General features: G+C 50.9%; 2 protein-coding genes across 2 annotated transcripts in view; one reads left to right on the top strand and one right to left on the bottom strand.

The window, feature by feature from the left end:
• LOC102438515 (lipopolysaccharide-induced tumor necrosis factor-alpha factor homolog) lies at positions 1-9,841 on the top strand. The gene is made up of 6 exons (XM_023755308.1): positions 1-191; positions 389-435; positions 3,723-3,867; positions 8,183-8,247; positions 9,428-9,572; positions 9,733-9,841. Exons 1-6 carry the CDS (start codon positions 1-3, stop codon positions 9,839-9,841), a joined length of 702 nt encoding a protein of 233 aa, XP_023611076.1.
• Positions 9,842-16,892: 7,051 nt separating this feature from the next.
• USP7 (ubiquitin specific peptidase 7) overlaps positions 16,893-27,997 on the bottom strand; it is a 33,551-nt gene continuing 22,446 nt past the window's right edge. Inside the window, exons 15-30 of the mRNA XM_023755307.1 lie at positions 26,729-26,863; positions 26,212-26,313; positions 25,942-26,047; positions 24,727-24,819; positions 24,572-24,639; positions 24,132-24,232; positions 23,211-23,364; positions 22,565-22,632; positions 21,965-22,073; positions 21,795-21,872; positions 19,800-19,900; positions 18,734-18,833; positions 17,992-18,111; positions 17,635-17,706; positions 17,425-17,515; positions 16,893-16,972 (exon numbers count right to left, since the gene is read on the bottom strand). Of these exons, the coding sequence (XP_023611075.1) occupies positions 16,893-16,972; positions 17,425-17,515; positions 17,635-17,706; positions 17,992-18,111; positions 18,734-18,833; positions 19,800-19,900; positions 21,795-21,872; positions 21,965-22,073; positions 22,565-22,632; positions 23,211-23,364; positions 24,132-24,232; positions 24,572-24,639; positions 24,727-24,819; positions 25,942-26,047; positions 26,212-26,313; positions 26,729-26,863 (1,578 nt within the window). The remainder of the gene's footprint in view (positions 16,973-17,424; positions 17,516-17,634; positions 17,707-17,991; positions 18,112-18,733; positions 18,834-19,799; positions 19,901-21,794; positions 21,873-21,964; positions 22,074-22,564; positions 22,633-23,210; positions 23,365-24,131; positions 24,233-24,571; positions 24,640-24,726; positions 24,820-25,941; positions 26,048-26,211; positions 26,314-26,728; positions 26,864-27,997) is intronic.

Here is a 27,997-nt window from a genome sequence, read left to right as displayed (position 1 = left end):
ATGGCTGTTCCACCCGAGCCAGGCCCAGCAAGGGGCCCCGGAGGCCTGCACTCCTGTCCGCGGGCCGCCGGCCGCCATGAGGGCTCCTGGGGACAAGCGCTCGGCCGCTCAGAACTCGGAACCCGATCCTGCTCGGATACCATTGCTGGAACAAAGGGCCTCCGGGGTCCCAAGATGGAACCCTCCCATGGGTGAGAGTGCCCTTCAGTGCCTGGGGGAGGCCAGGGACGGGCGGAGGGCGGGGCTCGGGGAGTGGAGATTATGTGTCCCCTTGCTGAGCTGGTCGCTCACTCCAGTCCTCACCCCCCAAGTCCTGCTCTCCCCCACCTGGGACCGTGTTTCCCAGGGGGACACAGTGGGCCTTCACACCCTGTGCCCTCTCCTAAAGTGCCACAAAGAAGTCGCAGAACAAAGCCAAGGCCTCCCCCAAGTCAGGTATGGCCTGCCTCCTCTCCCAGCTGCCAGCGTGTGCCCAGACACCAGGACAGATGGGGTGGGGTGGGGTGGGGTGGGGTGGGGTGGGGTGGGTTAGGGATACAGTTACAGTTAGGGTTCTGGCCATGCTGATGTGAGTGTGGGTAAGTCACAGAATCCCTTTGAATCTCATATGAGAACTGGCTGAGAGGATTAAGAGATGAGGTAGGAATGGGCAGGTGCTAACTCAGTGGAGATTGGGAGTTTCTAGTTGGCAGCCCTGGACCAGGTACTGAATTTCTGACCTTCAGTTTTGTCATCTGTAAAATGGGTACAAAAATGAAGTGGAACTGCTGGAGTCAGCGGATGAGTATGAACCCTTTTCCTGTCCCTGAGAGTCTAGACCAGCTGTGGGCAAACTACGGCCCTCGGGCCGGATCCGGCCTGTTTGAAATGAATAAAACTAAAAAAAAAAAAACCGTACCCTTTTATGTAATGATGTTTACTTTGAATTTATATTAGTTCACACAAACACTCCATCCATGCTTTTGTTCCGGCCCTCCGGTCCAGTTTAAGAACCCATTGTGGCCCTCGAGTCAAAAAGTTTGCCCACCCCTGCTCTAGACTGTGTGGCAGGAAGTGCGGAGAAACTGTTTTCTTGCTCCTACTCTGGGTAAAGGCATTGGAGGGGAAACCCAGGGTCCCCTCTTCCCCCCAAATCATGAAGCTCCTTTCCTGGGAGGGTCAGGTTCCCGTGCAAAGCACTTGGACCCAGGGTCCCAGAATTTCTTGCCCAAACAGCCCTCCACCTGCGTGCTGGTCCCGAGGGCTGGCCAAGAGCTGACTGCTGGGGGTGCCGAGGGACAGAGCTGGGTGTCCGCACTTCCAGAGGCCCCTTTCAGGGCAGGAGGGACCCACGGTGGGAAGAATGGAGGAGACCCCAAAAAGCCTCTCCCAGAAGGAGCAGGGGCAATGTCGCCGCTTCTGGAGCCGTCCTGTCCAGAGGCCAGGGCGCGGCCCGGAGTAGCATGTGCTCTGGAGGCTTCTTAAGTTCCGTCCTTGACTCTGGTACTTATTTACCGGGGGCCTCAGGCATGTTAACCTCTCTGAGCCTAGTCTCCACATCTGCAAAACTGGAAAAATTTTCAGGCACCACACAGCTACCTCCCTGGTGTTTTGGCAAGAATAAGTGGAGGGGTGTAAAGTGTTTAGTACAGAGATTGACACATAACAAATGCTTCAGATAAGATTTAAAAAAAAAAAAAAAGGTGCCCTAGCCAGTTTCTCAGTGGTTAGAGCATCGACACACTGACTGAAGAGTGGCGGGTTTGATTCTGGTCAAGGGCACATACCTTGGTTGCAGGCTCGATGCCCGGCCCCCGTCGGGGCGCATGTAGAAGGCAGCCAATCGCTGTGTCTCTTTCATACCCATGTTTCTGTCTCTCCCCCTCCCTTCTACTCTCTCTAAACATCAATGGAAAAATATCCTCAGGTGAGGATTAAAAAGAAAGGAATTATAGGGCCCTGTGCAGTTCCCCACCCTCAGCTCCCTGGCACTGCCTCTAGGGAGGTCTTACCTCCTAGGACAATGAGGGCACACTGGAGTCTGAAATGCCTGGGTTCACCTTTCAGCTCCTCCATCTATTAGTGATACAACTTGATTCATTCCTCTAGCCCAGGGGTGGGCAAACTTTTTGACTCGAGGGCCACAATGGGTTCTTAAACTGGACCGGAGGGCCGGAACAAAAGCATGGATGGAGTGTTTGTGTGAACTAATATAAATTCAAAGTAAACATCATTACATAAAAGGGTACGGTCTTTTTTTTTTTTTTAGTTTTATTCATTTCAAACGAGCTGGATCCGGCCCAAGGGCCGTAGTTTGCCCACAGCTGCTCTAGCCTCAGCTTTCTGTCCGGTAAAATGGGTATCTCCCTCAGGCTGACCAAGTTTTTAGCTCAGTGCCTGGCACATAGTGGGCCTTCATATCTAAGTGTGTTTTCCTTCCTCTCTCCCAAAGAGCCATCACCGCTGCCATCTTCTCCTCCTCCTTCTCCTCCTCCTTACCGACCACCTCCTAGATCACCTCCCCCACCTCATATGCCTCCTCAATCGTACTTCCAAGGCCCCCGGGTTATTCACACAGGTGAGTGCTCCTGCCTCCTCTCCTTGCCCTGGCCATTCCCCAAGACTCTGCTCCCCAGCGCCTCCTCTGGGAAGCCCTCCTTCCCTGCCCGCTCAGCCGCCAGTGGCCACTTTGCCCAAATCTCCAGTGCGGGCAGAGGGGAGGTCTGGTACACAGTAGGTGCTCAGGAAATGCGTGTGAAGTAGAATCCTGTATCTACTCTGCCAAGGCCCTACCCCAACCACAGGTGAGGGGGTGCCGACCCCCAGGAGGGGCCTGGGCTTGGGGATTGTTAAACACTTGCCGGGGAATTGGGGAACACTGGGAAGGCTGAGAGCTGCTGGATTCGGTTGTGAATTCCCAGTGGCCAAAGCGAAGGCAGAATCCTCACTGTTGTCAAGACCATAGAGCCCGTGGGTCACCCTTCCAGCCAGTTCTTTCCCGAGTTCTCTGCCAAACAGGGTGGCTACATCAGGCTTCAGGGGTCCAAACCCAGCACCCCCGCCCCCTGGGCCCCAGAAAAACCCAAGTCCTCATGCCTCTGAACAGTCCACCAGACCAGGCCCTGCGCCCTGGGTCAGACACCAGAGGCCCTGGGACCAGGCTCCTGACAGGAGACGCAGCCGGCACCGCTGCCTTCACTGCCCACCGGGCTGCAGGGTTTACGAGGGCTGCGCACACTTTTTGGTCCCTGTGTACAAATGCAAGAGGAAGAGACAAGAAGAAGGCTTTTGGGTTTTCTGTTGTGTTGGCGGGTGTGTGTGTGTGTGTGTGTGTGTGTGTGTTTGCAATGCAACTGCTTTCCCATGTCGGTGGGAGCTTTCTGACGGCAGGGCTAGCAAGCAGCTCTGGCCGAATTAAACCAAAGCCCGAGAGGGACTTCGTGGGTGGGATGCCCTGGGAACACACTGGATTGATGTTGAATCCAGTTTAAACCCAGAAAGGCTCCCAGCTCCCTGGGTCCCCGGTCAGAGAGGTAGGGTGTCTGGACTGAGGAGGCCCCTGAGCCCTGAGGCTGGTGGTTGGAGGGAAGGGGACTGCTGGGGGCTTGGGGCCCCTGTGGACGGTCTGGGCTGCTCGGGGAGCACGAGAACCTGCAGAGGGCACAGGCCATGCGAGGGTCCACCCAGTGGTGGACGCTGAGGAGAGGGGTGTGAGGTCTGACCCGCCCCTTCCCGCCCCCAAGCTGTGTTCAGCGGTGTGCCTATGTTGGCGACTCCCGTGCCCATAAGCTACCTGTGTCCGTACTGCGGGAACTACGTCATCACGGTGACCACCCCGATCCCGGGGATCCTCACCTGGTTGCTGTGTACAGGCCTCTTCATGTTTGGGTGAGTAGGCACCCCGGCCATCGGCGGGGGAGGGTCTGCTGGCTGGGGAGGGCTGGCCGGGCAGAGGAGGCAGGGCAGGGCCAAGCATGGGGGGTGCAGGCTTGGCGGGGCGCACCCAGCCTGGCCCCTGGCCCACGGCCCACTGCTCCCGAGGCTGCAGGTGTGTCCTGGGCTGCTGTCTCTTCCCCTTCTGCGTGGACAGTTTAATGGACGTGAGTCACACGTGTCCCGTGTGCCGGCGGGAACTCTTCCGCTACCATCGCCTGTGAACCTCCACGAAATAAATGTCTAATAAGTGACCTTTACCTGCCCGTGTCTGTGCTACTGGGTCCCCCCACCCGCTCCTGCCCAGGGCTGTGAAGGGACTGAGGCAGTGCCCACCCGCCCAGTGGTTCTCAGCCTTCTGGCCCTTTAAATACAGTTCCTCATGTTGTGACCCAACCATAAAATCACTTTCGTTGCTACTTCATAACTGTAATGTTGCTGCTGTTATGAATCGTAATGTAAATATCTGATATGCAGGATGGTCTTAGGCGACCCCTGTGAAAGGGTCGTTCGACTGCCAAAGGGGTCTCGACCCACAGGTTGAGAACCGCTGGTCTCTAGACTGTGTGGCAGGAAGTGGGGGGAACTGTTTTCTTTTTTTAATTTTAATTAAATCTTTATTGTTCAGATTATTACATTTGTTCCTCTTTTTCCCCCCCATAACTCCCCTCCACCCAGTTCCCACCCCACCCTCCGCCCTCACTCCCCACCCACTGTCCTCATCCATAGGTGCACGATTTTTGTCCAGTCTCTTCCCACATCCCGCACACCCCTTTCCACCCAAGAATAGTCAGTCCATTCCCTTTCTATGCCCCTGATTCTATTATAATCACCAGTTTATTATGTTCATCAGATTATTTATTCACTTGATTTTTAGATTCACTTGTTGATTTTCTTCTTCTTCCTCTTTTTAAAGGATACCTTTCAGCATTTCATATAATACTGGTTTGGTGGTAATGAACTCCTTTAGCTTTTCCTTATCTGTGAAGCTCTTTATCTGACCTTCACTTCTGAATGGTAGCTTTGCTGGATAAAGTAATCTTGGTTGTAGGTTCTTCGCATTCATCACTTTGAATATTTCTTGCCACTCCCTTCTGGCCTGCAAAGTTTCTGTTGAGAAATCAGCTGACAGTCGTATGGGTACTCCCTTGTAGATAACTGAGTTTCTTTCTCTTGCTGCTTTTAAGATTCTCTCTTTGTCTTTTGCTCTTGGCATTTTAATTATGATGTGTCTTGGTGTGGTCCTCTTTGAATTCCTTTTCTTTGGGGTTCTCTGCGCTTCCTGGACTTGTAAGTCTATTTCTTTCACCAGGTAGGGGAAGTTTTCTGTCATTATTTCTTCAAATAGGTTTTCAATATCTTGCTCTCTCTCTTCTTCTGGCACCCCTATAATTCGGATGTTGGTAAGCTTGAAGTTGTCCCAGAGTCTCCTTACACTATCTTCGTATTTTTGGATTCTTTTTTCATTTTGCTTTTCTGGTTGGGTGTTTTTTGCTTCTTCGTATTTCAAGTCTTTGACTTGATTCTTGGGATCCTCTGGTCTGCTGTTGGGAGTCTGTGTAATATTCTTTATTTCAGTCAGTGTATGCTTAATTTCTAGTTGGTTCTTTATCACAACATCGAGGGTCTCACTAGATTTCTTGAGGGTCTCATTGAGTTTATTGGCGGTTTCTAGAAAATTCTTGAAAAACCTTAAAAGTGTGGTTTTGAACTCTATATCCAGTAGTTTGCTTTCCTCCATTTCTGTCATTTGTGTCCTGTTTCTTTGTCTCCACATTTTTTATGCTTCGCTGTGTCGATAGAGTAGCTTTCTGTGCTCAGTGTCCTATAGGGCCCAGTGGCTCAGCCTCCCCAATTACCTGAGGTAGACACTCTTGGTGCACCCCCTTGTGGGCTTTGTGCACAGTCTTGTTGTAGTTAAGCCTTGATTGTTGTAGGTAACACTGGGAGGATTTGACCTCCAGGCCAATTGGCTGTGAGAATCAGCTGTATCTACGGTGGGAGAACTTCTGTGCTGAAGACACCCTTATGGGGCAAGACTTGCTTCAGTGGGGATTGGTGCTCACTGAGTCTGCCTCCTGAGTGTGTCCCTTATGGATCTGAGTTGTAATTGGATGGTCCCACTCTGACCACTGGGTACACTGGCTCTTGGATCTAAGGAGGTGCTAATCTAGCCTCTGCCTGAGGCTACCCAGCAGAAGCCAGCTATAAAGAAATGCAAGTTGCCCTGGGGCCTTGGGGCAGCTGCAGTTTGTTAAGTAATTTTCAGATTACAAAGGGCCGGGCCTTTGGTATGCAAAAGCCTCCATGCACAGCTTGGGCGGGGCGGGGTCCCAGGGGATCAACAGGGCGGGCGGAGCGAGTGGTATGGCTGCTCTCAGTCCTGTCCTCAGAGGCCCCGGCAATCGCTGCAAGTGCCTCCGAGAGAAAGCTGCCCTCGAGTTCCGACTGATGCCAGACAGTCCCGTTTCTCCTGTATGAGTATGGGTCCCCAGAGACTCGCCCTGAGACTCCCTCCCGATTGAAAAAGACAATCGTGTCCTCAGCTGCCACCCCGCTCCGCATGTACCTCCGCACCTTTGTATTTTACTTCTGCACCGCACCTCCTCTGAGTCTCTGTATGCTTTTCTCTTTCCTTCTAGTTGTAGAATTTCCACTCAGCCAGCCTTCCTGTGGTTCTGGATGATGTCTGTTCAGTCTTTTAGTTGTATTTTTTAAAATATATTTTATTGATTTTTTTACAGAGAGGAAGGAAGAGGGATAGAGAGTTAGAAACATCGATGAGAGAGAAACATCAATTCAGCTGCCTCCTGCACACCCCCTACTGGAGATGTGCCCGCAACCAAGGTACATGCCCTTGACCGGAATCGAACCTTGGACCATTCAGTCCGCAGGCCGACGCTCTATCCACTGAGCCAAACTGGTTACGGCTAGTTGTATTTTTGAAGTGGTTGTGCGAGGCAGCAATCTCCGGTGTTTACCTATGCTGCCATCTTGGTTTCTCGTCGGGAACTGTTTTCTTGCTCCTACTCTGGGTAAAGGCATTGGAGAGGAAACCCAGGGTCCCCTCCTCCCCCCAAATCATGAAGCTCCTTTCCTGGGAGGGTCAGGTTCCCAATGAAACACAGGGGATCCCCAACCATCACGCACATTGTCATTAAAATTATAGGGCTCCCATTGCCGCCCCCCTCAGACACTCTGGGGACCCAGGGTCCCAGAATTTCTTGCCCAAATAGCCCTCCACCTGCATGCTGGTCCCCAGGGCTGGCCACGAGCTGACTGCTGGGGGAGCCGAGGGACAGAGCTGGGTGTCCGCACTTCGAGACGCCCCTTTCAGGGCAGGAGGGACCCACGGTGGGAAGAATGGAGGAGACCCAAAAAGCCTCTCCCAGAAGGAGCAGGGGCAATGTCGCCGCTTCTGGAGCCGTCCTGTCCAGAGGCCAGGGCGCGGCCCGGAGTAGCATGTGCTCTGGAGGCTTCTTAAGTTCCGTCCTTGACTCTGGTACTTATTTATCGGGGACCTCAGGCATGTTAACCTCTCTGAGCCTAGTCTCCACATCTGCAAAATTGGAAAAATTTTCAGGCACCACACAGCTACCTCCCTGGTGTTTTGGCAAGAATGAGTGGAGTGAGAGGTGTAAAGTATTTAGTACAGAGATTGACACATAACAAATGCTTCAGATAAGATTTAAAAAAAAAAAAAAAGTGCCCTAGCCAGTTTCTCAGTGGTTAGAGCATCGACCCACTGACTGAAGGGTGGCGGGTTTGATTCTGGTCAAGGGCACATACCTTGGTTGCAGGCTCGATGCCCGGCCCCCGTCGGGGCGCATGTAGAAGGCAGCCAATCGCTGTGTCTCTTTCATACCCATGTTTCTGTCTCTCCCCTTCCCTTCTACTCTCTCTAAACATCAATGGAAAAATATCCTCAGGTGAGGATTAAAAAGAAAGGAATTATAGGGCCTGTGCAGTTCCCCATCCTCAGCTCCCTGGCACTGTCTCTAGGGAGGTCTTACCTCCTAGGACAATGAGGGCACACTGGAGTCTGAAATGCCTGGGTTCACCTTTCAGCTCCTCCATCTATTAGTGATACAACCAACTTGATTCATTCATCTAGCCTCAGCTTTCTGTCCGGTAAAATGGGTATCTCCCTCAGGCTGACCAAGTTTTTAGCTCAGTGCCTGGCACATAGTGGGCCTTCATATCTAAGTGTGTTTTCCTTTCTCTCTCCCAAAGAGCCATCACCACTGCCATCTTCTCCTCCTCCTCCTAGAACACCTCCTCCACCTCATATGCCTCCTCAATCGTACTTCCAAGGCCCCCGGGTTATTCACACAGGTGAGTGCTCCTGCCTCCTCTCCTTGCCCTGGCCATTCCCCAAGACTCTGCCCCCCAGCGCCTCCTCTGGGAAGCCCTCCTTCCGTGCCCCCTCAGCCACCAGTGGCCACTTTGCCCAAAGCCATGGGCGTTTCTCTCCAATGCAAAATCTCCAGTGCGGGGAGAGGGGAGGTCTGGTACACAGTAGGTGCTCAGGAAATGCGTGTGAAGTAGAATCCTGTATCTACTCTGCCAAGGCACTACCCCAACCACAGGTGAGGGGGTGCAAACCCCCAGGTGGGGCCTGGGCTTGGGGATTGTTAAACATTGCCGGGGAATTTGGGAACACTGGGAAGGCCGAGAGCTGCTGGATTCGGTTGTGAATTCCCGGGGGCCAGAGCGAAGGCGGAATCCTCACTGTTGTCAAGACCATAGAGCCCGTGGGTCACCCCTTCCACCCAGTTCTTTCCCGAGTTCTCTGCCAAACAGGGTGGCTACATCAGGCTTCAGGGGTCCAAACCCAGCACCCCCGCCCCCTGGGCCCCAGAAAAACCCAAGTCCTCATGGCTCTGAACAGTCCACCAGACCAGGCCCTGCGCCCTGGGTCAGACACCAGAGGCCCTGGGACCAGGCTCCTGACAGGAGACGCAGCCGGGCAGCAGGGTTTACGAGGGCTGCGCACACTTTTTGGTCCCTGTGTACAAATGCAAGAGGAAGAGACAAGAAGAAGGCTTTTGGGTTTTCTGTTGTGTTGGCGGGTGTGTGTGTGTGTGTGTGTGTATGTGTGTGTGTGTGTGTGTTTGCAATGCAACTGCTTTCCCCTGTCGGTGGGAGCTTTCTGACGGCAGGGCTAGCAAGCAGCTCTGGCCGAATTAAACCAAAGCCAGAGAGGGACTGCGTGGGCGGGATGCCCTGGGAACACACTGGATTGATGTTGAATCCAGTTTAAACCCAGAAAGGCTCCCAGCTCCCTGGGTCCCCGGTCAGAGAGGCAGGGTGTCTGGACTGAGGAGGCCCCTGAGCCCTGAGGCTGGTGGTTGGAGGGAAGGGGACTGCTGGGGGCTTGGGGCCCCTGTGGACGGTCTGGGCTGCTCGGGGAGCACGAGAACCTGCAGAGGGCACAGGCCATGCGAGGGTCCACCCAGTGGTGGACGCTGAGGAGAGGGGTGTGAGGTCTGACCCGCCCCTTCCCGCCCCCAAGCTGTGTTCAGCGGTGTGCCTATGTTGGCGACTCCCGTGCCCATAAGCTACCTGTGTCCGTACTGCGGGAACTACGTCATCACGGTGACCACCCCGATCCCGGGGATCCTCACCTGGTTGCTGTGTACAGGCCTCTTCATGTTTGGGTGAGTAGGCACCCCGGCCATCGGCGGGGGAGGGTCTGCTGGCTGGGGAGGGCTGGCCGGGCAGAGGAGGCAGGGCAGGGCCAAGCATGGGGGGTGCAGGCTTGGCGGGGCGCACCCAGCCTGGCCCCTGGCCCATGGCCCACTGCTCCCGATGCTGCAGGTGTGTCCTGGGCTGCTGTCTCTTCCCCTTCTGCGTGGACAGTTTAATGGACGTGAGTCACACGTGTCCCGTGTGCCGGCGGGAACTCTTCCGCTACCATCGCCTGTGAACCTCCACGAAATAAATGTCTAATAAGTGACCTTTACCTGCCCGTGTCTGTGCTACTGGGGTCCCCTCACCCGCTCCTGCCCGGGGCTGTGAATGGACTGAGGCCGTGCCCACCCGCCCAGTGGTTCTCAGCCTTCTGGCCCTTTAAATACAGTTCCTCATGTTGTGACCCAACCATAAAATTATTTTCGTTGCTACTTCATAACTGTAATGTTGCTACTGTTATGAATCGTAATGTAAATATCTGATATGCAGGATGGTCTTAGGCGACCCCAGGGAAAGGGTTGTTCCACCACCAAAGGGGTCGCGACTCACAGGTTGAGAACCGCTGCACCCGCCCTTCTCCTGCCCTCCCGTCCCCAAGGAAGGTCAGGTGGGCGCTCAGACCGGCGCCTGCACACAGCACGGGCTGTGAGCACCGGGTGAAGGAAGGATGCCTGGCCCTCCCTTCGCATGGTCCACCCTCTCCTGACCTCTGAAACACCACAACCCATCCATCGATCAGTTTTAGCTTCTAAGTCCTCTAGTCCACATCTCCTGTCAGTAGGTCTCAAGATGACTCTTCCCACCTCCTCATGTGGCCCTGGGCGCTGTGGATGGCATGACCACGTCCCTGCAGTGCCTCCTCTGATCCCATCCCCTCAGCAGCACCCTGCCCTGTCCTTGTTGCCCACAATAATTTCTTTCCCTCCTTGATACCCCACCCTGCTCTTCCATAAGGGAGGCACCAGCCCCTTTTCTGCCCGGCCTCTCTGCCCCAAATCTTGCCTACGCCCTCCGGTCCTCATCAGCAACCAGTGACTGGCACACAGAAGTTCAATTAACGGGTGAGAATTAGTAACTTCAGCTCTGATTATGCCAGACGCCTGCCTAGAACCTTCCAGGCTCAGGACTGAAGCTGACATTTTAACGGGGTCACTTGAGTGCCTCTGCCTCTCCTCACCTCTGTGCTACTGCCCAGCCACCACACATCCCGACGCCTCCCTGTGCTGCCCTGGACTGCCCTGCCCGGCCCCCTCACCCATTCCTTCTGTTGGGCCCAGCAGCGCCATCACTTATTCTCGGGCCCCTGCCACTTCCCCAGGGGCAGGCAGGCTCATGGGAGCTGGGAAGGAAGGAAATCCGCCCAAATCTGTCCCCACCTCACCCCCACCCCACCCCAGCAGAGGTTTAATTCTCGAAGTTCCTTCATGGCCACAGCACAGTAGCCATCCTGCACGTCACGGTGACTGCGGGAACGTGGAGAAAACTTAGATGTTGAAAGGCCCTCGCTGGCTTAGAGGGTGCTTGTGGGTAAATGAGCCTGCTGGGGATGAGGTCAGGGGCGGGCATGCGCTAACGGAAAACCCAGGGCACAACTGAGGGCCATTTCACTTGGCAAAATCCAAACATATATGATCCCATCTTTCCAATATAAATGAATTTCAGAGAGAAGGAAGTGAAGGGATTAGGGGGCAGAAGGGCCTGTGAAGTTCATTTCATCCACTGAGGTGTGGCAGGAGGTCGGCTGTAATGCTCCCCCATCCTGGGCACATGATGCCAGGGCGGAGGTGGCTGGTCCCGATCCAGGAACTGGACCAGCAGCTGGAAACACGGCCCGTCCACCCAAGATGAATGCAGTGCAGCAGCGAGAAAAGGTACGGCGGCAGGAAGGTGTGCGTGTGTGTGCATGTGTGCGAGCGTGTGCCTGCGCAGAGCTGAGTCGTGGAGGCACTGAAGCATCACGGTGGCCTCTTGGCAGACATTCCTGGAAGCCAACCAGTCAGGTGAGAGCTGCTCTGGCCACAGCTGCTGTGACAGCGCTGGCAGGTCCAGGGTTGCACCAGCCAGGGGAAGGAAGGGTGACAGATTTCTCCAGATCTGAATGTCAGCCCTGCAGCTGCCCCACTGCCATCTCCTGCACCCCCAGATGCCCCGGGAAGCCAGGGGAGCACGGACTTCCGAGGAGGCACTAGCTGTGGGACTGAGAGTCCCAATGTCCACATCCAAACAGAGACCCATTTTGTCTTTTTTAAATATATTTTTATTGATTTCAGAGAGGAAGGGAAAGACAGAAACATGAGAATCATTGGTCAGCTGCCTCCTGCACACCCCTGAGGATCGAGCCCGCAACCCAGGCACGTGCCCTGACTGGGAACCCAATTGTGACCTGGTTCATAGGTCAATGCTCAACCACGGAACCACACCGGCTGGGCCAGAGACCCATTTCAGTGAGATTTTAGGATTACAGAGGTGAAGCATCTGACAAACTAGACCCCCAGTTCCTGGGAACCAATCCCTCATTTATAATAAATCCGAACAGAGTGGCGCCAAATGGACCCAGGGCGACAGGAAGGCCTCGGGTCTACACGTGGGGCCCAACTGGTCCCATGTTTCAAGGCGAGACCATGCGATCTCAAACAGGGCGAGCGTCATCACAGAGGGAAGGGCGGGTCACGGAGGCAGAACTGGCCCAGCGGCCATCACCATCTGGAGGAGGAAGTCTTGAGCTGGGACTTGGCCAACCCCCGGCTGAGACAAAGCCCAGGCCCCTGCAGCGGGGCCAGGCTTTGCGGGCTGGTCACAGGGCAGGCCTGGCTCTGCCTACGGCCGGAGCCGATTCATCCGAGGAGCTTGGCCGCAGGCCGGTGTCTCATCCTACGCTGGCCAGGCGACTTGCCGGTTTTGACAGTTCCACAGGTAGTCCCATGACAGCGACGTCCGTAGCAGACGCAGGGCCACTGCGGCGCATGAGCACACTGCCCGCTGTGGGGCTGGTGTCCCGGGCCCTCCTTCACTCACCTGGCTCAGACTCCATGCACCTCAACAAGGCCCTGCCCGGCCCGGGCAGCACCCTTGCGAGAGCCTTGGACCAATCCCCAGGCTGTCTGATTAGACGGCCCAACGTTAAGAAAATATTGTCAACTTTTAACATTGGGAAATTCGCACTGAAAATCCAGACTTTTCAGCTTCTTTGAAAACTCAGGTGCACAGGATGCACATTCAGCAAGCGTCAGACTGAAGCACGTCTGTCCCCTCGGCCCAGCCCTCCCCCCTCCTTGGGCAATCCTACTCGCTGCCTTGGGCACCTGGGCCCATAGCATCATTTCCACTTCTCAGTGGCCTAGTGTCCGAGCCTGGTCCCAGGGCGGCCTTGGTTCTCCTGCCCCAGGACCTCACTGTCTCCCTGGGCCCAGCTTTCCCTAAAGGCTGACTTGGCCTTTCCATGCTCAGGGTTTGTTTCTGCACCAGCTGGGAGCTGCCAGCAGTGTGGCCGGGACAGCGTGTCCGGCAGGGCCCAGAGCTCAGAGGGAGACAGTGCCCTGCCCTGGGGCACCTGGGGGCGGGGTGGCATGCGGCAGTGAGGTTGTTTCAAAGCCAGCTCTGTACTTAGCCACCGAGAGCCCAGGTAGGTGGTCAGCCTCCAAGCCCGTGTCCTGTCACTCTGGGCTGCCCACATGCCTCGCTGGGAACCAAGACGGGGCGTGCTCAGTGGCGGGTTGTTTGAGGACTGCTGACTTGTGGCTAGAGTCAAGACAGGACACGTCCCCACCTTCCTTATCATGGGAGCACAGAGGAGGGTGTGACGCTGGCCTCCCAACCCAGCTCTGCCATCAGTGAGTCTCTCACAGCCGGGGATACCGCCTGCCATTCCCAGTGGCCATCACCTCGAGCCACGCCCAGGCTGTGTGGACAGAGGTGAGGAAGCAGGATGGAGGGGGTGTGGGGGGAAGGGGATGGTTGTACAGACTGTTACGCCCCTCCCGCACCCGCATGCCTGCAAGGAGTGAACATAGCTGACCCTGAACCTGCCACCCCTACCCCAATGCCGACTTCACAGAAAGGAGTCCGGAAGGGCTGTGGGTGCCCACTCCTCACTAGTGGGCAAGGGGAAAGACCAGCACAAGCTGTCACCCCCACCGCGCCCGTGGCCGGGATTGGGAACCGGGGGACTCGGTCCCTATCTGTCCCATGCAGCTCCTGGTCACCCCCGAAGGTCAGGAACACCAGAGCCCCCGTGCTCCATCTCACATTTAACTCCAGCTCATCGGGCAGCAGACCACAAAGGGGCACATCTGACTAGTGGCTTTGCACAGCACGGCAGGCACCAGCCACGTGGCAACCTGCAGTTCACACCCTCGGCCATTCTGGCCACATGTGGCTGTGGCTGCTGCACAGGCAGGCACGTGAAGTCGCTGTGGCAGAGGACGCTGGAGAGCCAGGTCACAGCACAGCTGCCGATGGCCGCAAACACTGCTCAGTGACCCACAGGCGTGTGGAGCGTGGCTCTAACGTGACAGCACCCGTGAATGTGTTCAGTGAGGGCCAAGGCGGCCTCCATTCCGATGCACTTCCACCCCAGGGGCCATCCTACCACCAAACACTGCAGCCAGCCAGGAATCCCCCCCAGGAGCTCCTTTCCCGCTTAGTCCCGGGGCCGGCGAACTTGGACTTTTACCTGACCTTTTGTACATGAAGTGCACCAGGCTCGGCCTCACCTCACTGCAGGGTGGTCTGTGGCTGTGTTCAGGCTGCAGCGCAGAGCTGTGTCCCATGACCAGCAACCCGCAGAGCCCAAAGCGTATCGCGCATTCAACTGCACAGCAGCTCCAAACGAGAAACCCCCACCCTCACACCACCCCAACCACCACACGGGCCGCAAAGCGAGGCAGAGCCCCGGGAAGGCCTTGCTCAAGGAGCGATGGTTCTGGACACAGCCTGTTCTCACTGCAGCCACAGAACTCTGGCCCCGGGTCACCTCTGCAGCTGTTTCTCCTTCACGCTGCGTTACGCACCAAAGTCATACCTCCCAACACGGCAGACTCCGGGTTAAAGCGGATTTGTTAGTAGGTAAGGCCACTTGCAGACACGACTGCAGATACGTGCCTCACTTCCAATGCAGCCAACTTGAAGCTCTTAGAGAAAGCCAGCAATCATTTCAAAGGCAGTCCCACCCTGGACGGGCAGGGACACTGGGAGGTGCTCTGGGAACTGCTGTTAAAGGGATGGCGACGGCAAGCCCTGTCCTCACCTAGTGTGCTTTTAATTTAATGTGAGCTTCTTCCAGCACACTGCCCCTGGGTGCACGCGCGGTGGGCCTTCCCCTCACACCGTGGGTGCCAGGGCCCCAGCGTTCTAGGACTTGGTGCACCATCACGACACAGCAACATCTTAGAGGGAGAGGACAGAGGATGGGACGACCTCGGGGGTCAGAGCCAGCTACCTGAAACGCAGTGTCTCCATCCCTATCCCCAAAGACTCTTGATGCCATAAACTGGGAGTAGATGGCAAAGGAAACGCCCACATTGCAAAGTGTTTTTTGCAAAAAGATTCATTTAATAACTTCAGGGAGAATTCTGTCTGTGACCTAAGACTATATAATCTACCCTTAGCCAGAACCCAAAACACAAAAATCAACATGTTCTTTGGACGGAGGGGCGGTGCGATCCCCACACCGGCCCAGGGCAGCGCGGGGTGTGAAAGCACGCGTCCCCGTGGAATCTGGAAAGGGATCGCGGGGCACAGACCTCCTGGGGACCAGGAACAGTGCACTGGGGTGGGATGCGAGGCCACTGAGGCAGGCCACGGCCGCTCAAATGCCAGCGGCCTGTTCCACCATTTCAATATTTCCAGCCCTCTTATTTGTACATGGTGCTCACCTGGAAAACCTCTTATTCCTTAAGCTTAAATGAAACTAGTAAAAGGCAAAAAAAAAAAAAAAAAAGAAGGCAGAACTATACATCAGCAATACTGAAATTTGGGGGTCGGGGCAGTGGGGGTGAGACAGCTCGGTAAAACCTTGTTATAAATAAAAAGGTTTTCCAAGCCCCTTTTTGGGGAGGCCAGAAATCTTCCTCAACTTCCACATCACTCACTGAATTATCATTTTTATAGAAAATTTTATTCAACATACAACATTTTCCAGCAAAAAGGCAATATACAGGAAGAGTTGGTGTACACCGCTGCTACAGAAACAAACAAAAAATACTGGAAAAGAATGAAAAAAAACTGTGATCTGCTGATTCTATTTTACTGCACTCAAAACTAGACACGCAGCTGGCATTTAGCTCCAAAATAAAAGGTCGGGACTGAAATAAACTACACACAATGAATATCAACATCAGTGAGTCACCTGTAGATTCACCCAACAAAAAAGTCACCTCCTCCCAGCAGTAAATTGTACATGTTCATTCATTAAATATACAATTTCATTTTTCCTGTTTTTTTTTTCTTTTAACTTTTATACAAAGTCAACAGCTTACTACCACTAATGAGCATGCCCTCTTTGCTAAAAGGCTCTCTTGTTCATCTGTTGTGTTTTAAGGAAATTCTATGTATAATCTTTCACCTGCTCGTATGAACGTGAGATCAGTCTGCCCACAGGCAGCTTATAAACCTTAATTGTAACTAACAGTGCTTTCCATTTAATAAAAGACCCCAGGACGGCTGTCAGACTACTCCGTGCCCCCACTCTGCAATGGGCTGCAGAGCAGCAGTGGCTGACGGAAGTGAGACAGTTTATGGAAAGACCCAGGCGGCTGGGAGAGGACTGAGGAAGGGGCGACAGGACACGCAGTGAAGGAAAGAGTGCTATTTATTAGCTTGTGAGTTTCTCTGTTTTGCCTTTACAGATGCACAAAAGGCCATTGAAATATAACTGAAGGAAATACGTCAGACGAGCCTAAACATACAACTTCCTGGCTGCGGGTGGAGGCCGGGACCCCCAGCAGGCAGCCAGGCAGCTTCTGCCAACTAGACAGACTAGAGACCTCCTGCCAGCGCCACGCGTCCCTCTAACCTCTTCTCCCCGAATGCTGACAGTTGCCTTGCATGTGGTTACCATAAAATAACTCTCATTGGCATCCAAGCTTTATAAAAACACCTTCATTTTGCTCAAAAAGGGCAGTCAATAGATACAGAGAAGCCAAACTGAACAGCCTCAACAAAATAAAATGAACACCAGCAGCAAATCCTCCTCGGAAGACTCGCTAGAGTGCACGTGTGCCAGAGTCCTCGCTGTTAAAGGGGCACACCCACACGCGGTCCTCGCCTTGCACGCACGGGTGAGGAAGTCAGTTATGGATTTTAATTCTCTTTGGGGCTTTGTTGAAGTGGTCGAGCCCTAGCCACGGCCGCGGGTGAGACATGTTACCTGGTGGGGAAAGATGTTACCTGGTGGGGAAAGAGGGGCGATGAGACCACAGAACAAGTACCAGGACCCCTATACCTGGGGTGGCCACACAAGCAAGTGTGGGTTCACAGTGAGGCTGGGGCTTGAGCCAAACGCGCCCACACCCTGCCTGCCTGCCTCGGCGGCTTCTACGGGCAGCTCTGCCAGAGCCTGCCGACCACAGAGCCTTCACACCTCGACCTTGGAGCTTAGTTCTTTCAGCCACCACGTGACGCAAGCCACCTTTTAATCCTTAAGAGACTCGATGGGTTCAGGCTACTGTTCCTCCTATCACAAAGGAGGTCAGCAAGCCCAGGCCGCCCCGCTGTGGAAATGGGCAGGGGACTCGACCCCGAGTTCTCCGCCTCCAGCTACTTACCGCTGGCCGGCTGGACCTCCCCCACACGGAAGGAAAGCAGTGGGAGGGCTCTTACCAGGCTGAGGTTCAAAGTCTTTCAAGTTTACTTCGTACTCATCTTCATTTATGTATTGGTGCCGGCCCATCATCACAATGGCAAATTTAAACTAAAAGACAAAAATGAAAACTCCTCCATGAACTGGGGGTGCCTCTGCAGAGTCTAGGCCGCTCTCCCAGGAAGCCTCCAGCATGCTGCTCGCTGATTACTCGTCCAGCACGCGCGTACCTTCTCAAACTCCTTCTCCTGGATGTCTAGCAGGCTCTGAATCCGCTTCATGACTTCTCTGAAATGCTCGCCCTGCGGACACAGGAGGACACTGTGCTCACGTACCTGTGTGCACCAGCGTTCATGGCCCACGGGGACGCCACCAAAGTCCATGGTCTGCCCACCGAGGCAGGAAGCCAGATTTAGCAATGCTAATCCAAAAGGGGGGCGAGGTTTCAAGTTTTTTTTTTTTTATTGTTTTATTGCTTAAAGTATTACAAAGAATATTACATATGTCTCCTTTTTTTCCCGCCCTTGACAATCCCCTGGTTTCAAGTTTTGACATGCGTTCTCAACCTGTTACCTGTAAAAGCTCACCTGGTGTATCCTCAGCAAAAAAGGGATTCCAAACGTCCCGAACACCTCCTTATGGAAATGTGCCACTGTGATCAGCATCTCATTTTCCTTATCTATGTCTACCTGGTCCAAAGGTATTTCCTGGGGACAGTTAAACACAGGGAGCAGAGTAAAGCACCTGATGCAGACAAAACACTTTAATTCTGACCTGCTCCTGCAATGAGGTGATTAGGTCATTATTTTTTTGCCAAAATGCTATGTTTGGGGCTTGTTAGAATGGTAAGAATTCAGAGCCAGAAAATATCCAAGTTTTTTTTAAGGAAAATGATGGGTTTTAAGACACCAAATAATGTTTTCTTCCAGTTACTGTGGTAATTTCAGCAACTCTAGAAACCAACAGGGACCCAGTTTCTGAATAAATTTGTCTGGTGGCCCATATCTAAAATTAATGTATAAGTACAAAGACTATATATGATTGTACTTAAATGAGGTACCTAGGGTAGTCAAATTCAGAGAGTGGGATGGTGGTTGCCAGGGGCCGGCGGAGGGAGATGTTAGTAGGCATGGAGTTTTACTGGGGGAAGATGGGGATTGTGGCAATAGATGGTGTGGATGTGCCTAATGCCATTGAAATGTGCATTTAAAGTGGTACTGAGTACGGTATGTAGGATTTACCACAGTAAGACAATCAGCAAGCGGCTGACAGCTGCCCCACCCACCAAGGACTCAGAACTCTCCCTGGAGCCAAGAGCAGGGCAGTTACCTCTATTCGAAACGTTCTACTCGTTGCAGGAGATAAACATTCTAATAGCTCGTCTTCTTGGTGCACACCAATAATTTTGTAGCTTACAATTTCTAGCAGCCTGTACAAACAGGATAGGGGTGAAAGATATAAATTCATGGGAAAACACCCTGACAAATTGTTTTCTTATTATAAAGCTATCAATATTTGCTTGTCGTCTTTCTTTTTAAAAGATTGGAAATGTCGAAAGCAGGCACCCATGGGAGAGGGCACAACACTGGCCAGGTGGCCCCTCGAGCATGCGATTCAAGGGGAGTGACCTCAAGCCTCGGTGAGGCCGAGTCCCTGGAGCTGATGAATCTCCCTCTAAACCCATGCGAGGCAGGACTGGTGAAGCTGTTCTCACCGAGCCTTTGGAGGACAAAGGGCTCCAAATATTAAAATTAGAGAAAAAACATGCTGGGAGCCAATAGCCACAGGGCAGTTTTGTCCTGAGCTGTGTGGCGACATAAGAAAAGCGCCCAGCCCTGTCCAGTTTGGCTCAGTGGTTGGAGCATCGGCACTCGAACCGAAGGGCGCATGCGGGAGACAACCAATTGATTCGTCTCTCTCAAATCAATGTTTCTCTCTCTCTCCTGCATCCTCCCCTCCACTCTCTCAAAAAATATCAATGGAAAAATATCCTCAGGGGAGGATTAAAAGAAAAGCACCCAGCTCTCTGAAATAGAAACTGCTCATCACATCTGTGGCTTCTGTCCACAGCCTGAACGTTGCCCAATTTCACAAATGCAATCCCTGCAGCTTTTCCCAGTTCGTTATCATTCTATTGTAATCACATCCTTCCTCTGCTTGGCGTTCCTACCTGAAGCACACATTTTTGCTATAGGTAGTTAATATCAGGAGACTGGAAGAAAGGAGCAAAAGATGTCTTAACTGTGAAATATTTAAAAACTGCTGTGAAAAACCAGCTGAGAGAGGAGTCTGGCAACAGGCACAGGGCTCTGGCTGCGCTGTGTCCACCAGCACACTGCAGGGCTGGGGCTGGTCAGCACTCCTCCCGCCGCCAAGGGCTCCAGGAAATACTTGCCTAAGTTTCCCTGATGCCTTCTCCCCAAGCTCTACAGCCTTTTTACATTCTTCTAACAGGTCCCGGACACACCCGTGCTTGTCTGGATATAGTGTTATTTCCTAAGAAATGACAAGATGAAACACATGCTTTAAAGAAAACATAAAGGATCTGCTACAGCAAACCAATTTTGCTTGAAGAAAGAAAACACAGCAATAGATGTCCTCAGCTGTCTCTAGCTCCCAGGACTCTCTCACTCACATTCCCGCCACGAGGGCCCCTGGTATGAGACCTCACTCAGACCATCTGCTCAAACCTGGAGCCCACCAAGTACTGAGGGGACTTTAAGAAGTGCCACTTTTGCCCCGAGCCCAGGTTTGGCTCAGTAAATAGAGTGTCAACCCGTGGACTGAAGGGTCCTGGGTTTGATTCCTGTCAAGGGCACACACCTCAGATACAGGCTCAATCCCCGGCCCTGGTCCGGGCACATGCGGGAGGCAACCAATCAATGTGTCTCCCACATTGATATTTCTCTTTCTCTCTCTACACCTCCCTTCAACTCTCTCTAAAAAATCAATGGAAAAATATCCACGGGTGAGGATTAACAACAAAAATGCCACTTTCTGGTTATCTGAAAACTATACTTTTAGTAACCAATGTTACTCCAATGAATCCAATAATAAAAAACAAATAAAAATGCCACTATAAAGTGAAAAGTTTGCCATTTCCAGAGCAGCTTCTCAGGAAATGACACCCTGAAAGATCACCTACAAGCCTTTCCGATCCCAGCACAGTGAGAAAGAAGGCTGATTAATCTAGGCCATGAGCAGCAGGAGGCTTTACAATTTAACCCTTTGCACTCCGCTGTCCCCTTTCAGGGGACATCGGAATTCTAGCATATCACTCAGATGTCCCCTCTCAGGGGACATTGCAGTTTATTAGTGATTACGGGGAATTGAGTTATTTCAACGCAACTTTTTGAGACATGCATGTTTCCCTGAAGTTTTATCTTGAAATGGCACAAGAAATTAAATCAAAATATCGTAAAATTACTATGATATATACAAGAAATGTCAGCGGGTTTTGTGTCGGATTAAACAATAAACTACATATTCCCGATGTGGGACAAAGAAAACGGGACTGCATTGTGTGTTCTAACAGGAAAACACCTGGTGGCAGGCGTCAAACCACTTATTACTGTCAAACATGCACTAATCAGCCTGCAATGCATATTGGGGAGTGTTACAAAACTTATCATACTGTACAAAATTATAAACAATAAAATATTGGTTTTTTTGCAAATATACATTCCTCGATGTCACCCAATTCATATAAGTCCAATATCATTATAATACGTTACTTGGTTCCAAAATTATACTAAATAATACGAGGGTCTGTAAATGCACGTTTCCGCCGCAAAGTAGCGTCGAGTAGCTGGTAGCCAATGTCCAGAATGGTCTGGAGTGCAAAGGGTTAAGTCTGACTGATCAACTGGATATATGCACGAATGTCTGTGGCATGTGACTCAAATTTTCCCTCAAAACAGGCTGGGCAAGAACGGTGAAAAGGACTTGGAATCCCAGCAGTCGCACTTCCTAGAACCACCTAAAGTGTGGCTGCACATGCCTTCTGTATGCAACAAGCACACGCCACGGGAGCGACCCACAGTCAGTGTCAGCTCACTTGCAGGCCGGCTGCCCTCACTGAGGCCTGACGGGGTTCGAGGAAAATACTGCTCCGGCCGAGCAGCAGTGCATCAACTTAAGATGTCCAAACCGGTAAGAAAAGCAGTCCTGGAGGGTCAGGCAGATGACACTGCTATTCGTCTCCCAGGGCTCAGAGGTGGTGGCAGGAGGACACAAACTTGGGCTCTCCAACTCTGGACCCAGGGGCCGCTACAAGGCTATCACTCCTCTTGCTTTCTTTTGTTGTTTTAGTTATCAAGGTCTAGAGAGACAGAAACCATAGACAAGCTCCAATAAAAATGAAGATTCATATCATTAAAAAAAAACTTACCTCTTCCCTAAATTGGCTGTTTAACCATATACACTTAAAACTTCGCCTGTTTTCAAAGTCTGTGATTTTCATCTTCAGCTGTGAAGGAAAGAGAGACCCTGTTAGATGCGCTTCCACAAAACCCAAGGCTGCTCCTCATGACCCACGGGCACATTAATTTGGACTCATACCTGCTGATAGTAAAGTTTCTTAGGTTGTCTAGGCTTGAAGAATTGTAGAAGATCTCTTAAAGTACCTTCATAATTATGTCTAAGAGGGTTACCTGGGCCATCCCTATAACTACACAAGAAAACAGCATGTAAATAAATGACTTCTTTATTCGCCTAAAACAAATATCGGTGACTGAGCAGAAAAGCAAACCACTGGCCTTGCACCTAGGCTTGCAATTGGGACCTGGCACACGGTTCCACTGAATGTTCCTACTTCCCGAGCCCTACGCCCCGCCAGCTGCCACACCCGAGTGCTCTCTGCAATGGTGGCACAGCACACAGAAGTCTGGCTGGGACGGACCCAGCTGACACGTGGGAGAGGTGTTTACTGATGATGTATCTAAAGTGAGTCTGACTCGAGATGAGGCTGCCAATTATTTTGACATCTTGGAGTAGTGTGGTCAAGATATGAGGGGTGACAATTCTGTATCTGAAGCTAAGCAAGAAATGGTATGTCAGGTGATGTGGCCAGCTACTTATTAAAATTAGCTCCAATATGTCTGGATGAACTATGGAAAGCACGCAGCAAAGACCAAACACACGTGTGTGCGTGTAGCTTACCCTTGAGATTTGAAAAACTGGAGCAGCATTGGGTCGGTGTTGAGTCTCTGTGCAACTGTCTTTGCAACCTGGGGGGGCAGAAGGCAGACATCAGAACGCCAGGGCACACTGCGGCAATGCACTAGATTTGCTTATAAGCATCATTAACGAGGCACCCCATCATCTTCACCCGATGTGGGATGAGCGGCCGCATTCCAGTGCCCTAGGAATTTACTACCTAAGAGTACCATGCGAGTAGCGTATCTGATGAAGATAAACTTTTAAAGGATTTTTCACTCTTAAGGTGAAGCCTATAGATTTTTAAATTTCCTGATGATTGTTGAAATGCTTCACACTTGGCATGTTCTAACTGCAGCAATGGACCACCATCATCTCCAAAAGCACACTGTGCCAGGTAGAGAGGGTTTCGAAGGACAAGTGCAGATGGACATGGTAGCTGATGAGGAGGCTGAGGCTGGGGTAAGAACAGCTTTGGTCCCATGGCCATCTTAGCACCAACCCACTTTAGTCAGGAATTTCCTCAGACAGCAGGACTAACCCCTCCTCCTGAACCAAATCCATCAGCTTCATCAGCAAGCATTTTTTTAAAAAAGAACGTGGTTTTTCTGGTGCAAAATCTGAAGGGAGAAGAGCCTTTATCAAATACCTGAAAATAATTCATTCTATTTGATAACGTGACCACAAATCCAGGATCATTAGGGATTGTCTTATCACAGAAAATGACATCAACACGGTGATAGAGGTCTCTGAAATATTCTTTTGCGGTGGGTAATTCACTGTTATCATTCTCAGGGTCATCCCTGGGGGGAGGAAAAAAAACACATTTGTAGACTGAATCAAAACCCAGGCCAACAGAAGCTCAGGGTCCCACCACAGTGACACCAACAGGCAGGGGGGGGGGGGGGGGGGGTCTGCCAGTGACCTTTGTAAGCAGGGACCATGGGGAAAGGCCATCACGTACAGAAGGTGTGTCTGAGCTAGGCACAGTGCTGCTTGCCGTCCTGACTGCAATACAGAAACCGGAGCCTCTTCTCTACAGACAAGGTGAAGGGCAGGCACAGCCTGTAGCACAGCCCGCTCCCTGACCAAGGCACTTTCAGGCCAAGGCAGCAGGACACGACAGAAGTGGCCTGCCCACACCCTATGCCAGGGCCACCTCACCAGACGCTTTAACAGCAAGAAAAAGGCAACACCGGGCTGCTTTCAGACTAAGACCTCAGACCTGCTGGTTTAACATGCAGGTTTAAATCAATTACCTAAGTAGCTGCATTCTAAGAAATGCCCTATGTTTTAAGGGAAGAAATACAATCTTGCTATTTCACAAAGACCTTTGCAGCCGTGCTAACAGTGCTCATGCTCACTGTAGACATTTTTAGGAAATCAGAGCATAGATGAAAACGCTCAACACCTAATTCCAAGACCCAGAGACAGCCAGCATCTGTCAGCATTGTGAGGCATTTCAAACACCTGACTCGGGGTCTCAACACAATCTTGTCAGTGTTACAGGACTTGGAAAAAAATTTTCTGCTACCAGTACAAAGTGATCAAATCCTTCAAAAATACATACTTCTGAAACACTATAATATCACCATCCATTAGCTCATCCAGGGCTTTATCAAGAGACACGTCATAGTCCTGAATTCTTTCCGTTAAATTCGGTTTAACTTCCTAGAGTAAAAGAAATGAAATAGTTACAATGCAACATTTGTCTAATGTTTAATATGGCCATACACTGTATGTATTATCCCTACACCCAATTCTATCAGCCATGTATTTTTAGTATGTTAAAAAGCTAATGGGAAATATTAATATCCGTACAGATGTAATAATCACTGATCGATCCTCAATAGGTAAGAAATCACAAATCTACAAATGTGATCCTAAACTCAAGGTCACCTCAACAGTAGACATTACCCATAACAAATACAGGGACAGTCAAACAAGCAAAAAAATTCCTCTCCTATCTGCTAACAATACACTGATTATAGAAAAATAAACCATCCAAACCTCATAGAGGATAAGGCTAGTATCTTGGATAAATCCTGCTCTGTCACACATAACCGGGAGCAAGTCACCTAGGAGAGAGAAAGAAAAGAATGCAAAGCTGTAATACACCACAACTGTAGCAGAATCAAGGCAGAGGTGAGCGCAGCAGGACTTACGTATTTTACAGGATATTGGTGTGTAGATGTGCCCACAGTAGTTCAAGCTCCGTGTTTTGGGATCATACATCTTCAAAAACAACATCACATCATCTACAAGGTTCATAAACAGATTTTGTTAGGGTCTTACCACTTAGTACACTGTTAAAACAGTAATAGTAAACTTAGTAAGGCACTGAAATGACAGCTTTCTGTGCCTAAAACTGTGTCAGACCAGGCTTGTGACTGCTCCCTCACTCCAAGCATCAAACCCCTGGGGAACACTCCATGTGACGCAGTGAAGGTGGAATTGGGGCAGTGAGCTTAGAAATCCTAGTTTCAAGATCTGGTACTAACTAGATGGCTGGGTGCTGTCGTGGGAATAATGGTAGGGTTGTATGACTTCGCTACACTAGAGAGGTGACCACTTACAGCAATAAAAACAATCTTATAGCAAAATCTCATCCGCCTGCTTTTCATATAAAGTAGTGCTGCAATACAGCAAGACTGTCCATTTATACATCCTCTGTGGCCACTTTCCTGCTACAATGCCAGGCAGAAACCATATGGCCCACAAGGCATGAACTACAGTTGACCTTAACAACTTGGGGGTTAGGGAAACCCCCCAAGCAGTTACAAATCCATATGTAACTTCTGACTCTCCGAAAAGGTAACTATTAATAGCCTCCTGTTGACAGGAAGCCTGATGGATAACATAAACCGTTGATTAGCACATATTTTATGTATGTATTATATACTATATTCTTCCAATAAAGTAAGCTAGAGAAAGATTATTAAGGAAATCATGAGGAAAATACATACAGCACTTTTTAAAAAATCCACATATAAGTAGGCCCATGCAGCTCAAGCCCATGCTATGCAAGAGTCCACTGTATTTACACCTGGCCCTTGAGAGAGAGGCTGCAATGCCCGCTCTGTGTGATCTGCCGGTATATAAAGGACCAATGTGATCAGCAAACATGGGGCCACGACTGAAGATGGAACATGACGCCTCAAAACTGCTTCCCTTCCTCTGCTCCTGGACACTACAGCCCATGGCCAGTCCTACTTGACTTCATCATGAAGCCTCAACCACAACAGGGGTTTATGAGCATTTTTGGAATTACTAAGGTTTTTTTGCAAAGGAATAACATTTAAGGCAATATGTTTGGGACGATGGCCCAGGAACCTAACTATACTGCCCTGATGGTGGCTGGGTGTTTGGTGGGCACTTACGATCTTTATCAAACTTGGGTAACGTTGCTCCAGTAGCGGCCAGCTCTGGATCAACTGTTTCCAGGAATATTGTCCAAGGGTTTTCATTATCGCTGAGTTCAATCATCTATTTCCAAAAGAGATGCCAATTTTAGAAAATTTTAATGTAGAGTGAGAGTGAAAAGCTATACTCGTGTACTGAAAAAACGTATCCGACTGGACCACAGGGGAGGCATGCTGCAGCCCCAGCAGCGGAGCACGCTGAGGTGTGCAGCGGTCAACAACACTCACTGTTTTGTTGCCATCGGCCTCATTATCTAACATCGCCGGTCGTTTGGTTCCATTGCTCCTCGCCTGCATGGGCCATAATCGAATTTGATCTTGTGGAAATCCCTGGAAAAAAATTAAATGAAAACAAAGTTAATTCATATTTTATTTCTGTATCACTGTAACCATTCTATGACTATAAGAAAAATAATCATAGATCTCCCTGCTTTCAGGATCACTAGTATTCCAAGACTCAAGTGACCATTTTATAAAAGGAAAAAGAAAAAGAAACACAGGAAGGGGTAGAAAAGAGAAGATTCGAGTTCACATTCAACTTTCCTTCACTGCTGATTCAGTTGAAACATTAGTCACAGGGCAGACACAGGCACCACCCAGAAGCAAATGAGTGCAGGTCAGTTACCTCACTTCTCAGGCAGCCTGCACACAGCACCTACCCCAAAAGGTACTGTCATATCCAGGTATAAAGGAGGGTGGCGCGTGGAAGTCAAAATAAAGCATCAGCAGAGCAGCTGGCACTCACCATGGTCTGGGAGAGGTTCTGGACGAACTCAGCAAGCGAGGAGTTTTTCAGCACTTTGAACACAGTGTACTTGACTTTTTCTTCATCATACATATCATTTCCTTGGTGGCCACAAAACTGGTCCTCTGCAACTATCTGAAAACATGCACAAACACACAGAACAACTGACACACAAATACAATGAGACCATGCTGATCAAGAACAAGTTCAAACAGCCCTGGCAGGATGGCTCAGCTGTTTGGACCATTGTCCTGAGCACCATAAGGTCATGGGTTCGATTCCCGGTCAGGGCATATACCTAGGTTTCGAGTTCCATCCCCAGTTGGGGTGCATAGGAGAGGCAACCAACAATCGATGTTTTTCTCTCTATCTCCCTTCCTCTCTCTAAAAATCAATAAATGCGCCGAGACCGGTTTGGCTCAGTGGATAGAGCGTCGGCCTGCGGACTGAGAGGTTTCCAGGTTCGATTCCGGTCAAGGGCATGTACCTGGGTTGCGGGCACATCCCCAGTGGGGGATGTGCAGGAGGCAGCTGGTCGATGTTTCTCTATCATCGATGTTTCTAACTATCTCTCTCCCTTCCTCTGTGTAAAAAATCAATAAAATATAAAAAAAAATAAAAATAAAAATAAAATCAATAAATGCATCCTAGGATGAAGATTTTTAAAAAATAGTAAGTTCAAATAATAAAATGCTGAAAACAACAAGTCTTGCTTCTTCAGAAGACCCAAGGAGAAAAGTTTCAAAATGACTAAGAATGAAATCAAGTATGTATTTAGAAAAGACAAAAGCCTACATTTTCATGCAGCCATTCTTAACTCATCTAAAAGCACTAGCTAGAAATCCATCTATATGGTGATCACCAAATAATATAAAGATATGATATGCCCAGCAGGTGTCTCTCAGTTGGTTGAGTGTCATCCTATGCACCAAAAGGTTGCCAGGTCGATTCCTGGTCATGGTACATGCCAGGGTGTGGGTTCAATCCCCAGTAGGGGGCATGTGGCAGGCAGTCAATTGAGGTTTCTCTCTCATCGATGTTTCTCTCTCTCCCCCTCTCCCTTCCTCTCTAAAAAAAAAATCAGTAACAACCTGTTACCAAAAAAGGGAGGAGGGCAATACACAATGCACCTTTTTCCAGGAAGGTAATCACTACTGAGCCATGAACCAGGACTACCTGGAAGTTCACCTCCCTGCTGGACTTCTCCTGCCTTCTCCACACTGTGTCAGGCTTTCCATGGCCTGGCATGCCACCGCCCCACACCCCATC

Source organism: Myotis lucifugus, unplaced genomic scaffold, assembly GCF_000147115.1.
Source record: "Myotis lucifugus unplaced genomic scaffold, Myoluc2.0 scaffold_72, whole genome shotgun sequence".
Classification (NCBI taxonomy): Eukaryota; Metazoa; Chordata; class Mammalia; order Chiroptera; family Vespertilionidae; genus Myotis; species Myotis lucifugus.
The sequence above is the reverse complement of the archived record's forward strand: the minus strand, read 5'-3'. Positions and strand labels throughout refer to the sequence as shown.